Genomic DNA, 14970 nt, shown 5'->3' on the forward strand with positions numbered 1-14970 from the left:
ACCTTGCAGGTCACACTCTGGTTCACTGCTTTACATCCTAGACACAAATAAAAACTCCCAGTGTCACATAGAATGACAGAATGGAAGCAGTCCGTGTTCCGGTTTCATTTTCCCACCACGGCTAACCTTGTGTGTGCTAAGTCTACTGTCTGGATGCAGGGGTGCAAAGCACCCCAAGGGCTTGGAGACACTAACTGAGCCCAAAGAGAGAGTCAACAATTCCCAGGCGTTAGGAACTTACTGTCCAACCAAACATGTGTGGCCCAGCCTGTGTGTGTGGTGGCTGACTGTGTAGTTGAGAGTTCCTTGAATTAACTTCTATGGATAATACAATATTTATTTTAAAACTAAGTAATAAAATGTGCTGATTTACATTTTATTAAAACTCAACAGTAATCAAAACAGAATTACCATAGGGCCCAGCAATTCCACTGTTTGGTAACTATTCAAGAAAATTGAAAACTTATGTCCACACAAAAACTTGTACAGAAATGTTGACAGCAATATTATTCATAATAGCCAAAAAGTGGAAACAACCCAAATGTTCATCAACGGATGAATGGCTAAACGAAATGTGGTCTAGACATGTGATTGGGATAGTATTCAGCCATGAAAGGGAATGAAGTACTGACACCTGCTTCACCATGGATGAACCCTAAAAACTCCACTGCCCCATGCTTTGGAAGTCACTGCTCAGGAGTTCCCTAACAGTCACACACAAAGTATTTGAGTATTTTCACGTTCTAAACTTTTAGAAAGTGATTCCTTGAGTCTTTTGGACTGAGCTGTCAGGTTTTACTATTCCTTTTTGCTGAGTTTTGGTTGAACCATGGCCAACTGTTTTGAATTTACTTTTCTCATTTAATGGCATCTGAAATTCTGTCACTTCATCTATCCATCCATCCATCCATCTACGCACCTAGCCATACACCCATCTACCTATCCATCTATCCATCCATTTTTTTATTCATTTAACAAACCCAAATTGTGCACCTATTATACTCCAGGTATTATTCTAAGTGCTGTGGATACAAATATGAGCAAAAGCAAATAAGGTCCTTTCCCTCATAGGACTTATTTCAGGGCCCCACTACCCCAGGTGTGGTCTGTGGACCAGCCTCACCTGGGAGCTTGTAGGAAATGCAGCACCTCCAGCCCTGCCCCCAGCTCTACTCAATCAGAATATGCATTTTAACCCAATCCTCAGGTGAGTTGTGGACACATTCACGTGTGAGAGGAGCAGATTGAAAGGACTAGATGGGGAATAGAGTCCAGGTGAGACACACACAGTATTGTTTTTAGAACTTAAAACAAATGCATCATAAATAAACAAGACCTTGGGAAAAGCAATGGTTCAGGAGATGCTCTGATTCACCCCCTTAACCCTGGGTCTTCACATTTGGACAATCCACAGCATGGTACTTTTGTTTGCCTTTCTTATCACCCGGTATTCCTTTACATTGCTCACTGTGGTGGACAGAATAACAGCGCCGCCCCCCCCCCCCCAACAGACTACCGTATTCTAATGCCAGGAACCTGTGGATATGTTACCTTACATGGTAAAGGGGCCTTTGCAGGTGTGACTAAATTAAGGATCTCCAATGGGGAGATTACCATGGATTATCTGGGTGGGTCTGATGTGATTAGAAGGGTCCTGTAAGAAGGAAGCAGGAGGGTCGGGGGAGGGGGAGAGAAGATGCTAGCTGCTGGCTTTGAAGATGCGGGGAGAGGTCACAAGCCAAAGGATGCAGGCAGCTTCTGGAAGCTGGAAAGGGCAAGGAATCGGATTCTTCCCGGAGCCTCCAGAAGGAACCAGCCCTCCTCACACCTTGATTTGAGCCCCTTGAGGCTCATTTTGGAATTCTGACCTCAAGAGCTGTAAGAGAATACATCTGTGTAGTGTCAAGTCATTAACTTTGTGGTGATTTGTGACAGCAGCCATAGGAAACCAATACACCACACTCACCTACAGCATGATTCCAGTTTCTTTTTTCTGAGGAAACATTGGTATATAACGTTATATTAGTTTCAGGTGTACAACCTAATAATTCAATATTTGTCTGCATTACAAAGTGATCACAGTAAGTCTAGTTACATGATTCCAAATTTAACAGAACGCTTTTTGATGGTCATAACAATCATAGCGTTTCTCTAGGTAATTAGTGTGACTTTAGAAAACGTGGACTTGGAGTCTGGCTTTTCCACTTCCTGGTAGGTGACCTTCGTGCCTCTTCTCTTGTGAAATGGGGAGGGGGGTGGGCTGAATCACGGTCTTCCCACTGTGCTCTGTGGAGCCCTAAGGACTTGGGGGAAGGGACCCCCCCACCTCTGGCTCCCTCCAGCCAGAGCACCTTAGGGCTCTGTGTCACGTGCCCTGCTTCTGTGCAAGAGTTTATTTGAAGACAACCTTCCATATTAGAGTGTTTTAAAACCACTGCATTTAAAAAAAACGCTTATAATAAAATGTTGGCAGAAAAATAGAAACTCGACTTCACTGAGATGTTCTCTGAGCTCCCTGCCAGCCCCACTGCAAAGTACATCTATGGCTTTTATCTGGCTCTCCTTATCCTCAGGGGAAGTGGCACTACCTGAGCCATTTCCCAAGACTAGCTGTGTGCCCTTGGGCAAACAAATGCACCTCTCTGAGCCTCAGTTTGCCCCCCTGTAAAATGAGGGCTCGAATAACACCACCTCCAGGCGTGAGCAAAAGGATTACATGAAATGATGTGGCAAAGTGTAGTCTAATAATAACAGTAACACCAATAACAACTGTTGATCACCCACTAGGTGCTAAGTACCTTGTTCTGCGTTTACTTGATTCTCACAGCGTCCGAGGGAGGCACAATCCTGGGCATTTTCCAGGCTGGGAGAGGGGACGGAGCTGGGATTCCACTCGAGGGAAAGGCCTCTTCTGCCCGGAGAGCACTGAGCAGATTTCCTCACATGCGACCTTCCTGGCCATGGGAGCCTCTCAACCGCTGTCACTGACTCAGAGACTGACATTTCGTAAGCGGGTTGGAGTGGAGGCCAAGGCAGTGATCTGCAGATCTGATCAAGCCTCTCCCCTACTCTCCACACCTGTTAGCACAAGTTTGCGTGCCCCATGCACAGTGAGGTCAAACAAACCGAAACGCTGGAGTTTGGAGCAGAGAAAGGTTTATTGCAGGGCCATGCAAGGAGACAGGTGGCTCAGGCCCCCCCCAAAACCCCGAGCTCTCTGAAAATTTTTGGCAAAGAGTTTTTTCTTTTTGCGGTACGCGGGCCTCTCACTGCCGCGGCCCCTCCCGCCACGGAGTACAGGCTCCGGACGCGCAGGCTCAGCGGCCATGGCTCATGGGCCCAGCCGCTCCGCGGCATGTGGGATTCTCCCAGACCAGGACACGAACCCGTGTCCCCTGCATTGGCAGGCGGACTCTCAACCACTGCGCCACCAGGGAAGCACTGGTCTGTGTTTTGATTGTGATGCTATGGCCCCAGCTGGGGCAAGTGAGCAGGGGTCCCAGTGAGGCCCCACCCCCCCAGGCTTTATGACAACAGTGCCGAGTCATAGAGGTTCTGCCCATCCCTCAGAGAAGCCCCTTCCCCTTCCTGTGGTGCCTTGGCCCCCTTAGGTACAGTTTTGCCCTAGCGGAGCTGATGGTGGAAGATGGAGTTTCTTGGAACCGCTCAGACTGCCAGTTACTGTGGCCCCAAGAAAGCCTGTGGCATCAGCACGCTGCCCCCGGTTGCGCCGGCCCCGGTGAGCCAGGGGTGTTACCCGCCCTATTACCTGCCTGGGTACCGCTACCTGAACTCATGGAGACCCAGCCTCTTCTACAAGGTCTCCAACACCCAGACCTGCCTGGACGAGGGAGCCACGTGCCGCAGCGCCCTGCGGCCGCCCACCACCCTGCCGGCCGTCCGCTCAGCGCTCTTCTGTCGCTACAGGCCCCATGACTGGGACCAGTCTAACCAGCTGCAGATACACACGGCCGAGGCCTCGCGGCTGTGGGCCAATCAACTGATGGGCGACTCCATGCGGCTCATGCAGAACAAGGACCAGCTGACGCGCCAGATGCAGGAGGGGACCTGCCGGAACCTGGGCCAGAGGCTGTCGGACATCGGCTTTTGGAAGTCGGAGCTGAGCTATGAGCTGGAGAGGCTTCTGAACGAGAACCACAGCCTGGATGAAGTCAAGAGGCGGCTGGAGTGCGCGGCCGAGGAACTGAACTGTCCACTGCAGGTGGGTGTGGGGTGCGGAGGGGGGGCCTGATGGCCGCTGGGATACCACGCCTGCAATGCAGCCCCCCACACTCTCCTTGAGTGAAGATCAAGGTGATGGGCGCCGCGCAGCTCAGTTTGAGCTGCATCGTCATCTATAATCAGCTTTAAGCTAAAATTATAACTTTTATTATATATTATAGAATTTTATATAATTTTATTATATAATATATAACTTTTATTATATATTATAGAATTTTATATAATTATATAATTTTAAATAATTATATAATTTTATTATATATTATATAAATTATATATATATATAAAACTTAGTTAATTGACAATAATCCCAGTCCAATCAGGGTTCCTCAGACTGAATGGAATTTCCTTTTCTCCTTGGGGTTACATCAAAATCACAGGGATTTCATAAAGACATCACAAGCCTGTGTGTTAGTGTATGTGATGGTCTTTAGAAGATGTGTTTCAAATAACTGCTCTATTTTTCTCTGTAGCCCTTAAGACCTGCTAACATACTGTACAATGTACTTCTTGTTTTGCTCTACACACTAGAATATAGGCACCATGAGGGCAGGGATTTGTCTGCTTTTTCACCAAGGACTGCTGTTCAGCTGTGGGGGACCAGTATGTCTATGCTGGTCCTCAATGAGCCGTGTCTGTGCTGACTGCCTGTCATCTAGACCAACGTTCTGAATGTCTTCCCATCCTGGCACAGTGTGTGGCACACAGCAGGCACTCAAGAAGTATTTGTTGAATAAATAACTGAATGTGGACATCCTCCACACTTTGGTTTCCCAGTCTCCAGCCATATCCTGGAGCAGTTAGGATAGCTTTAGGCTGCATGTAAACAGCTATCTGAGTACAGCAGCTCAGCCAAATAGGAATTTCATTTTCTGTTATGAGAATTCCAGAGGAAAAGAGAAGGGTGCTGCACCCTCCACGTGATGCCAGAAGGGACCCAGCCTCCTCTCTGCTTGGCCATCCTTAACACGGGGCTTTTGTCCTACTACTTTCAAGGACGTTTCAGATCTCATATTGCAAACTCCCGCTTGCCAGGAGCATTTGGAAATTCTCAGTCGAGGCAGGAGGATGGGGTAGGGAAGGGGCAAAATGCCAACTGCGTCTGTCCCTTTTTATCAGGGAATATCAATTTTCCAGAAGGTCCATTATGTGAGTCCATTTTTAGCCCATTTGCCAGAACTCACATGGGCTCCCTGGGTGCAAAGGAGTCTGGGTAAGTGAGCATTTTTCACTGGGTCCTGGAGCGGACACTGGGTGAGGAACTGGTATTATCTGCCTTTGCGGTGGGAGATCATTGTGGCCACACGAGATGATGTTCTGCTTCTCCCTGGAGTGTGTGCGAATGCAGAAGCCCTGCCTGCAAACCTCCTGCAGCCGCGCCTGCTCTGTGTCCGGCGTGGGGGCTTCTGTAGGAGAGGCCCTACCTCCATGTTTCCCCTGGAGACAAGGCACAGGTTCTGACCACTATGGGATGGGGGTCCCTACTGTTTCCCTATGCCCCCATGTTCCCCCCTGGAAGGACAGTGGGCAGGGCTGCTGCTCAGAGACCCAAAGCAGAATCTGAAATCTAGCGCTCCTCCCCTCTCCCCGACTCTCTCCTCACTCCCGCAGCCTGTCTGGAAAGCCCAGCTCTGTGCCATCACGTGGCCCCCTGTGACAGCCACAAGGGGGCACAGGGACCAGAGGCATCTCACTTCCATCCACATGTCTCCAACTCCAAGGTTACCACCTCATTCCAGGTGCCTCTCAATGGACAATGGTGACGGCCTCCTTCCTGGCCTCCTGACCTCTAGCCCCTCCAACGCATTTTCCAGACAGCAGCCAGAGGGATGGTTTTAAATATTAAACTAGATCTCTGCACCTCCCCGCTAAAACCCCCTCAATGGCTTCCTAATGCATCCTAGTTAACATCTGAGTTCCTTGTCACAGGCCCAATGGCTTCCTGTCTGCTGCTCCTCCTACCCCAGGGCCTTTGCACTGGCTGTTCCCTCTTCCTGGTGCATTATTCCCATTCATTTCTGCTGCTTCTCATAATTCAGGTTTCGGTCTGCCACCTCCTTAGAGAAGTCCTCCCTGACCACCCTGCTGGTTATTCCCCACCCACCCACAACTCCCTATTTTCATCACAGCCCTTATCACAGTCAGAAACGATTGAGTTTCTTTCTATGTTCATTTGTGTGTGTTCTCTCTCTTCTGTTAGAACTCCATAAGAGCAGGGACTCTTTAGTTCACTGCAGTGTCCCCAGTGTGACACAGAGAAGGGGGCAGTAAATTCTTGTGGCATCAAGTGCTCACCCTCCTTTCTGAGTTCCCAGATACATTTGCATCCCAACACCGGATGCCGTGCTCCCCTGCCTCCTTCTCACTGCCGCTGCTCTTCGTGACATCACAGGCCAGTGACCCATCACAATTCTTTGACAGTCTGCTGCTGCAGGAGCTCCACCAAGCAGCCACTCCCCTGGCTTCTGTTCTGCTCTGTTCATGTCCGCATGACGGTTATAAGGTCCATGTGGCAGGGTTGCCTGGGTCTCACTTGGCCTATGTCACTTTCCAAAGCTCTTCCCCCATTTAGAGATCTCCAAAAAGGGTGTTCATATATATTCACAGGGAATTCTTATTGACAGTATTCTAAGCGCTTTACATTTGTCAAACTGACTTAACCAGCATGGCCAGCTTGAGATGTGCACCGATTTTGCACCCATCTACCATCTCAGCATCCCACAGCCCTCACTGATGGAGAAGGGGATGCAGAAGCCCACCCAAACACACAGTGACGGGGCCACATGAAGCATCCAGGTTTCCCAGGAATGAAACAGACCACGGCAAAGGTAGATGTGAGTCAATTCTGCTCACAGTCTACAGCTGCAGGGAGAATACATGATTCCCTACGCCCCCTACAGGTGGCCCTGGAGTGTCTGTACCAGCGAGAGAAAAGGATCGGGATTGACTTGGTCCATGACAACGTGGAGAAAAATCTTATCCAGGTAAGATGTGACCCCTGGGTCTGGCCAGCCCCCTGAGGGAGGAGGGAAGGCCAGCTGGTCAGAGAGGTTTCTGAGCTGCCTGTCAGGAGCAGAAGACACATGTGCCACCCCATGCAAAATTAGGGCTCTGAAAGCGCGGGTGGGGGCCTAGGTTGCAATTTAGAAACAGTGAGAAAGGAGGTCATTTGACCCTCAGTCTTTTCCTCTCCAAAATGGGCATGATAATAGTAATACCAATAAATAACAAAAGTAACAGCCAGTGTTTATTGAGCACCTGTTATATGCCGCACACTGTATCACTTCATATGTATTATTTAATTCAATGATAAAATATGAACGTATCATATTTTATGATAAATAAAGGGTCTATGAACGAACCCTTGGTGCATAGTAGGTACTGCATTTTCTTTTACTCTGGAAGTATATAAAAAGAAAGGACAGTAGGGCAAAGAATGTGCAGCTTCCACAGTCGACCCTCAGGTGCCTGGCCCGGGGATCATGCTGGTCGAGGCAGGAAATGGACCCCCACCCTGACATTTCACCTTGTGGGATGGAGGGTGGGCAGTGAGAGGTGAGGGTGGAACACTGGCCTGGGAGGCAGGAGGCTGTGAGTTTCTAAGGGGCCTCACTCTTTCTGACATCTTTCATTGCAGGAAGTAGATTTGCTAAAATGTTGCCAAGAACAGATGAGAAAACTAGCTCAGAGGATTGACATCCAGATGCGGTAAGAGCTGCTTACTCTCCCTTTTCTTGGAGTTTTGTTTTGGGTCTCCCAGGTTTCAGGGGTCCCGCGTCTCCAGGTGGTTCTTTCGATCAGTGGTGTACTGGTAAGCTTTTAACAACCAGCTCTCCAGGAAAAGAAAAAAGTCCTGATCTGTCGCATTTGTCAGTTTCAGCGAGGTAAGTGCTACCACCATGGCTGATCTCAGTCTATCAATATGATGTTACTGAGATGCACACTCGATTTTCATGAGTCAGTACAGCATTGGTGGTTCTTGTTTGCGGTGAGAGCCTTGGCAAAAGAAATTGGCCTCACTGAGGCTCCTCTTAGCCTGTGGCTTCCCCATGCGAGTCCTGAACTTTGGGACATGGCAGAGAGGGGGTGGCATTGGGCATCAAGGTGAGGGGCCCGGGCCTCTCCAGAGGGGAGCTGGTGGACACCTTGAGCCACTGTTCCTTTTCGTCTTCAAAGGAATCAGCTTTTTGTTCTTGGGAGATTATGTAACTGGTATCATGACAAGGCAGGAGGCTCCCCCATAATTAAAGGGAGGCTTGAGTTTTACCGGGCTTGGGACCCATAGATGAGCCCTTGGCACCCAGTTCGCCCGGAGGCAGCAGCCTTCCCGCCTGGCCCTTGAGCTGGGCACTTGTCTTTAACACTTGCAGGCAGGCTGCTCTGCTGGTTTCTCCTTCTTGTTTACTCAGATATAGCTAACAAGACAGGCTGGCAACCTGGCCAGGGCTGCCCCTTCCCGCTGTGTGGAGGACGTAGGCAGCTTGCACGGGATGCTAAGGGGTAAGGAAGCTTGCAGATAGGCTCCGGGAGCTTGGTGCCCTGGTTTGTTCTTTCCCAGAAACAGCAGTCGCCCCTACCTCACACACACACACACACACACACACACACACACACACACACACACAGCAGCCCCTCAACTCCACTGAGGCTGTAAGAATGGGTGGCAGAGGTAGGAGAGAATTATCCTGTAAAAAGAAAATAAAGAGCATCCAGGACAGTGTTGAAAAGCTGCCTGCAGATCTAAGGGTGTGGTCAGGGGCAGATGAGTTGGGAAAACCCAGGGAGACAGAGGTGGAGAAAAGTGGAAATGAGCTGCGAATGCAGCAGTGACTGAGGTGACAGTTGAATGGATGAAAGCACGGTTGAGTTCCATCATTACGTGCCTCTGTCTTGACTTCTGACATTCTGACCTACCACTTGGACTATGTTTGCCTAATATTCGTCTATACATTAATCCACTTAAAAAACCCTTCGATACTTGTGCTTAAACAGGAACGTTTTAACAAAGGGAGTCTTTGGGCAAGCAAATGCCTTTATTGTGTTTTTCTTGCCCTATGTTTACAGTCACCTATTTTTTGGCAAAAGAGCATGGTTTTCCATCTGTGGTTGACATGGGGCTGTGACAAAACTTGGTGTTAGAGTGACGGGAGGGCTGAGGTTTGGGAAATGCGACTGTTTGAGCCGGAAGAGTGAACAAAAGCCCACACTTGAAATTGGGGGGCTGGACCCCAGAAGGGAAATCTTGAAACTGGGGTGGGTGGAGCGCTGCTTGTGCAGGAAAAGTAGAAAGATCAAGACGGTCTCATCGACTGGGAGACACAGAATGAGAGACACAGTGAACTCTGATGTCAGAGGGAAAAAGAGACAGAAAGAGAAAGACCCGAAGCCATAAACAGAGAGAGATGAGTAGAGAGACAGAGGGACAGAGAGTTTCACAGACATGCCAGATAGAGAGAGAAATCAAGAGGTGAGAGAGATGAAGAGATGGAAAGGGACAGACACAGAGAAAGAGGAAAAGAGAGGAGGAGAGGCTGGGAGGAAAGCAGTGGAGGCAGTGTGGGTGGGGAGGGGATGAGAGCGGGTGGAAGGGACTCTCCTCTTTGCCAGGACCAGAGGCCCAGTCACCCTGGAGAGAGGCCCTTTGACCTTGGGCGGCGGCCCCTTTTCAGAGGACACCTGTCATCTTGCAGGGAGGAAGCTCTTGCTGCGGGGGGCAGCCTAATTAACCTGGAAGTGGCCAGAACCTCATCAACAGGGCAGAACTCAGTGTGACCTTGCCCTTGGGGAAGCTCTGCCGATGACCTGCTAGGGTGGCCGCCCTGGCCCCGGACAGGTGATGGGCTGTTGACTCATGGTTTTCTAGGCGAGGCCTGAGGCCTGCATCTGCTCAGAGCTGTGTCCTCACCTCACCAGGTGCCCCAGCAAAGCAGAAAAGGCTTTCCTGACTGGGCAGGAGCCAGGCTCAGGCTTTTCCTCGTGGGCTGACAGCAGGGCGAGTCTTGGCACTGGCCAGGCTCTCCATCTGGGGGAGATGGGGCCGTCGTCTCCCTCCCCAGGCCTCATTAGCCAGGGCCAGGAGGCTGGACCAGCTGACCTGGGATTCTGAGGCCCCAGGTTCCCCTCTGATGCTCTGGCACGTTTCTCTTCTACATTCTGGTCTTTCTTCACACTCCACCTCATGAGGCAGGATGGGGCCCCATTTCCCCATGGCTCTGCCAATTCCAAAGGCCATAAGGGCCCCAGGATGGCTCTCCTTGCTCCAACATGACCCTCTGTGCATCCTGATGGGTGAAGACCCAGCATGAGGATTTAATTTCTTTGTTCCTAGCCTGTTTGAAACCTCTCACCAGCTTTCAGTATCCATAGCAGAAAAAGAACGTGGCAGAAAGATAGAGACAGGCTTGGGAGAGGTAGAGAGAGACATACACTGAGGCCCCGAGACAGAGAGAAACCAAGCAAGAGGAGGCAGAAGGAGATAAAGATGAGAGAGACAGAGGGACAGAGACAGGGAGAGGAAGGGAGATGCCAATGCAGGGGACACGGGTTCGAGCCCTGGTCCGGGAAGATCCCACATGCCGCAGAACAACTAAGCCCAAGCGCCACAACTACTGAGCCTGCATGCCACAACTATGGAAACCCCGTGCCTATAGCCCATGCTCTGCAACAATAGAAGCCCCTGCAATGAGAAGCCTGCACACCGCAACGAAGAGTAGCCCCCACTCGCCGCAACTAGAGAAAGCTCGCGCATAGCAATGAAGACCCAATGCAGCCAAAAATAAAATAAATTAAAATTTTTAAAATTTTATTAAAAGAAAGTAAGAGAAAAACCAGAGCCTAATAAAAATAAATAAATGGTACAAATGAACTTATTTACAAAACAGAAATAGAGTCACAGATGAAAAACAAACTTATGGTTACCAGGGGGGAACGGAAGGAGGGATAAATTGGGAGATTGGGACTGACATATACACAGTGCTATATATAAACTAGATAACTAGTAAAGACCTACTGTATAGCACAGGGAACTCTTCTCAATACTCTGTAATGACCTATATGGGAAAGGAATTTTAAAAAGTGTGGATAGATCTATATGTGTAACTGATTCACTTTGCTGTATAGCAGAAACTAATACAACATTGTAAATCATCTACACTCCAATAAAAATTTTTTTAAAATAATAAATTAAAAAAAAAAGACATCAAGATAAAACTCCCAATCAATGCTTATGCGTCTTTAATTTCCTTTTTTCAACCAAAAAAGAAACAGAGAAAGTTTCAGGCTTAGAACCTACTGGAGACAACAGATTCTAGCTAGCATTCTGTTAGTGTTTACTTTGCATTTAGGTTTGGAAACAGTTACTGGTTTTCTTTTAAAGACAGTGATGTAGATTTTTCCTTTTGAAATACATTTATTTATTTATATTTTAAACATCTTTATTGGAGTATAATTGCTTTACAGTGGTGTGTTATATGATTGAAAAAAGAAAATTAGCAGGTAAATAATAGTACAGGTACTTTGGGAATATGGCAAGAATCATGAAAGTGGGTCTCCAATGTCTGGAGTCTTGGCACACAGTGACATTTAAGTCTAAACTTCTCAGCCAAGATACCAACCCTTCAGGCTCAAGTCCTGGCCCCACCCCATTGTGTTCTCCTCACCTGGCTCAGTCCCAGACTCCACCCACTCCCTGACTCTGCCCACTCCTTGACCCTGCCCAGGCCATGACTCTGCCCAGTCCCTGAATCTACCCAATTCCTGACCCTGCCCAGTCCATGACTCCATCCACTCCCTGACTCCACCCAATCCTTGACCCTGCCCAGTCCATGACTCCACCCACTCCCTGACTCCACCCAGTCCCTGATTCTGCCAGCCTTTTGAGCTGCTTATGGGTCCCTAAATACCTGGATGTCTCTAGCTTCTCTGCTTTTGCACATGTGGTAGCCTCAGCTTTGAATTCTCATCCCCCCAACCCAACTTTGTCCATAATATCTGCTCCTATTGTTATGAAAACCCAGCTCAGACACTTTCTGGGGAAGCCTTCCCTGACCACCCCTCACCCAGAGTTAATGGCTTCCTCCTCTGTGTTACTGTGTATCCTTTTTGAACCTGCGCTGTTGCTCTTTACATTCTTTCTTCATTTTTTACTGTATTTATTTACACAAATCCGTGAGCAACTTGAAGGTAGTGACTGAGGCTTATTTATGTCTTTTCCCTCTGTGCCTGGCATAGCATCAGACACAAGGATTTGTGAACCAATTTAAATTGAAACCTGGCTTTGCCCAAAGTGTGAATTCGTATCTTCTATATTAGGTCGGCAAACTACAGCTGGAGAGCCAAATCTGGCCCACCACCTGTTTTTGTAAATAAAGTTTTATTGGAACACAGCCACAACCATTCATTTACACATTATCTATGCCTGTTTTCCTACGTAGTTGAGTAGTTGCAAGAGAGACCATATGACCCGCAAAACCTAAAATATGTAGTATTTGACCCTTTACAGTAAATGTTTTCTAAGTGACAACAGGTCTGCTTGGATTAGGGGGAGGGTGGGGTAGTGCAGGGAGGCCCTGGGTGTGCGGGGGGGCATCAGGGTGGGAAGAGGGCTGGAAGCCACTGGGGGTGGACAGAGCACCCTCCTGGGGGTCCAGAGACTTGGCTTCCAGCAGTGGCTCTGCACCGTCCTCCCCTGTGACCTTGGGTGAGGGACGCTGGGTGAGTGCACAATTTGGGGACATGTCCTTGCCCCCACAGGGATAACCGGGATGCTCAGCATGTCCTGGAGAGGGACCGCGAGGACAAAAACTCAGCCGAGTTCATCGATGAGAAGTGCCTTAACCTACGGAACACATCAGATTGCATCAGCTTCTTCCACGGCGTGGAGAAAATTGATGGCACGTAAGTACCGGGCTGCCAGTCTTCACCTGGCCGTGCCCGAGGACAGCAGGGGTTTCTGGGTCTGATCCTGCTAAGGAAACGTAAAGGGGCATCGTGCACCAGTCAAGTGTGAGGCTGTGTGGTTAAGCGGGGATCCTGAGTTACAAGCTACAGAAACCGTTTCTGGCTAACTTAAGATGGAATTTACTGGAAGGCTGTTGGGCAGCCACTGGCTCCAGGGGAAGGCTGGAGGGGAGGTTCTGGCAGCCTGAAGGAGCCAGTGAGAGAGAGCTAATCGGCCTTGTTGTTGGAGCACCACTGTCTTTCCACGTTTGCCCCACTTCACCCAAGATCCCAATTCCAGCAAGCGAGGGCAAGATATTGGCTCGTGAGGGTCCCACAGCTGCTGCTGCTGACGCACCTGGATTGGCAAGTCCACCAAACAAATTCCAAGAGGAATTTCCAGAAGGAGGAGGAATTCAAGTTTGGCTGGGAGAGCCAACTGATGCCTGCCCATGCTGGCAGTGGCTTAAGAGTGGATTCTGGAGCCAGGCTGTCTGGCTTCAAATCCAGCCTCCACATTAACCCTCGGGACAAAGGATTTAATTTCTCTGGGCCCCGTTTCATCACCTCTACCACTGGGCTAAAAATAGCACCCACCTCCCAGAGTTGCTGTGAGTGTGGAAAGGTGGGCGTGTGAAGTGCTAGGCACAGAGCCTCGTGTCGGGGAATGACGACGGCTAACATTTATTGAGTGCTTGCTGTGTGACCTCATTTTCTCGTCACAACAGCTATGAGGGTGGCGCCTCCTGTCTGCCTGGCACTGCCACGGGCACGTCCTAGCATCACGGAATTGCGTGCAGAACAAAGGCATGCTTTCCCCATCGGCAGTCCGAGGTCTGGGATAATGAGGGCTGGAGAGAGATGCTCTGGGTACATGCAGAGGGTGGGGTCTATCTTGGTCCCTTTAAAAAAAAAATCTCTAGCACATAGAATTGTGCTTGGTACATAGTAGGTGTGCAATAAATACTTGTTGAATGAAAGAATGAATGAAAGGGGGAAGGGAGGGAGAGGAGAGAAGGAAAGGGAAGGTCTTCTTGGCCCACACCAGGGTCACTTTCTGGATCGTAGTAAATATGTAGGTGTTGAAAGGACCCTTTGGGGTTTCCTGAGATGACAGCTCCTGGGGACCCTTCTCCTCCTCCTGACAAGGTTGACTGCCCACGGCTCTGGCAAAGTGAACAAGACCTCCAGGGGGCCTAATCCTCTCAGCCACGGCTGCCCACCTGGACAGGGAGTCTGGAAGTTTCCCTTCCCAAACAGATGCCTCCCTGAAAGCTGGGCAGCCAGGCTGGCTGGCAGAGACTCCGATTTCCGTGCCCAGGAGGGGTCTGCTGTTTAAAGTCCTCCATCCAGCGACTCCAGCTGGAAAGCCAGAGCTGCCATTTGTGACTAATTTCTCCCCAGATGTACTAGCTCAGGGCTTTGTATGTGAGGTTTTCTTAAAGCGGGGCCGTGTCTGGGCTGGCAACAGGACGCTTGGAGGCTCTGTGTTGCCGTATCTCTGTTCACCGGAGGTCTCATTGCCGCGGATTAACCACTGATGATGAAGATGAAGATGAGAGCTGATGCCTTTTACCTGCTGTTTGCTATAGGTTGGGCCCTGTGCTGAGCGCTTCCACGGTCTCGTGAATAATAAATTTATCAAGTGCTTCCTATTGTCAGGTGCCGTGATAGGGGTTTCACAGTCGGTCAAAAACCCTGGGGGTAGGTACCATTTTTATCCCCATTTTACAGAGGAGACTAAGACTCAGAGAGGTGCAGTGACTGGTCCAAGCTCACACAGCGAGTGGC

The 14970-nt window shown here is 49.4% G+C and overlaps 1 protein-coding gene across 1 annotated transcript in view; it reads left to right on the plus strand.

Moving 5' to 3' along the window:
• The first annotated feature begins 3568 nt into the window (after positions 1–3568).
• TEKT5 (tektin 5) overlaps positions 3569–14970 on the plus strand; it is a 38213-nt gene continuing 26811 nt past the window's right edge. The window contains exons 1-4 of the mRNA XM_024744676.1: positions 3569–4222; positions 7143–7226; positions 7880–7950; positions 12994–13137. Of these exons, the coding sequence (XP_024600444.1) occupies positions 3647–4222; positions 7143–7226; positions 7880–7950; positions 12994–13137 (875 nt within the window). The 5' untranslated portion in view covers positions 3569–3646. The remainder of the gene's footprint in view (positions 4223–7142; positions 7227–7879; positions 7951–12993; positions 13138–14970) is intronic.

Source organism: Neophocaena asiaeorientalis, unplaced genomic scaffold (genome assembly GCF_003031525.2).
Source record: "Neophocaena asiaeorientalis asiaeorientalis breed wild unplaced genomic scaffold, Neophocaena_asiaeorientalis_V1.1 scaffold91, whole genome shotgun sequence".
In the NCBI taxonomy this organism is placed as follows: Eukaryota; Metazoa; Chordata; class Mammalia; order Artiodactyla; family Phocoenidae; genus Neophocaena; species Neophocaena asiaeorientalis.